Raw genomic sequence first — 1,073 nt, 5'->3', positions numbered from 1 at the left:
GGCTCACCAGTCCCAGGCATGGTGCTGTGCACGGGATTGACGGAGAGGGGCCCCAAGGACCCTGAGGTAGAGACCTGGGCAGGAACAGAGGCAGACAGTGAGCATTGGGCACTGGGAGGGGATAAATCCCATCATCCCACTCCTTTCACATCCCCTTTAGAGTGTGCTGGCTTCCAGGGACACTCATCCCCCACAGATCTTGTGAATATTTCTGTTTATTCTGCTGTAGGAGAGCCATTCCCACATCCAAAATGATGAAAAAGAACCAGAGTTCGTATTCCACATGCCTGACACCCTCCACATCCATCTGAACTCATGGATCAGCAGGGGAAAAGCCTGAAATTATCAAATTCTCTGGAATTTGATCTCCCCAAGATCCTCTCACAGGAGCCACCGCCCTTTGGATGCCTCAGAGCAGAAATCCTCATCCCAAATCTTCCACCCTCCCTCCTGTCTCGGGCACAAAAATCCCCCATCTCCTTCAGGGAGTTYAATTCTCAGGTGACCTTTGCTAATTGGGAGCTGGAACCCCAATCAGCCTGGTGCATTAATTGCTGAGGCTGATGAGCAAAGCACAGCAGTCACACGGGAATTATTCACCCAAACTCTGGGAACCCACGGCTCATGAGCAGCTCTTGGGGTTTGTTTGGGGGAACAAACTCCTCGTGGTGTGTCCCTGCCCTCGGATGGAGAATTCCCAAAGCCAGGAGGGCTCCAAGATAAAATCTTGSTGCTGAACACAGCCTCTGCCTCCCACTCCTGTGCTCAGCACTCAGGAGGCTCCTGCCACTTTTAAATGTCAAACTCACCCAGCAACTGTTACATGAACCAGCAGAAATGCAGCTAAATTGGTATCAGTGCCTGTAATCCTCATGCTCCATCAGCTTTGGAAGGGTTTTCTTTACCAATCTCAGGAGAAAAAGGTTTTGGGATAGCATCCCAATTTGAATAAATTATCCTATAATTTAATCCATTCCTTTTAGGAAATCTGTGTTTTCCTTACCAATCTCAGGAGAAAAAGGTTTTGGGATAGTGTCCCTATTTGAATAAATTATCCTATAATTTAATCCATT

At 48.1% G+C, this 1,073-nt stretch overlaps 1 protein-coding gene across 1 annotated transcript in view; it reads right to left on the bottom strand.

The window, feature by feature from the left end:
* The window catches only part of POU2F3 (POU class 2 homeobox 3), a 47,085-nt gene that overhangs the window by 4,967 nt on the left and 41,045 nt on the right, over positions 1–1,073 (bottom strand). Inside the window, exons 12-13 of the mRNA XM_057381766.1 lie at positions 810–816; positions 4–111 (exon numbers count right to left, since the gene is read on the bottom strand). Coding sequence (XP_057237749.1) covers positions 4–111; positions 810–816 — 115 coding nt within the window. The remainder of the gene's footprint in view (positions 1–3; positions 112–809; positions 817–1,073) is intronic.

This window comes from Malurus melanocephalus, unplaced genomic scaffold, assembly GCF_030028575.1.
Source record: "Malurus melanocephalus ecotype Western Australia unplaced genomic scaffold, MMel_1.1 scaffold_527, whole genome shotgun sequence".
Classification (NCBI taxonomy): domain Eukaryota; kingdom Metazoa; phylum Chordata; class Aves; order Passeriformes; family Maluridae; genus Malurus; species Malurus melanocephalus.
This window is presented reverse-complemented; position numbering and strand designations above follow the sequence as displayed.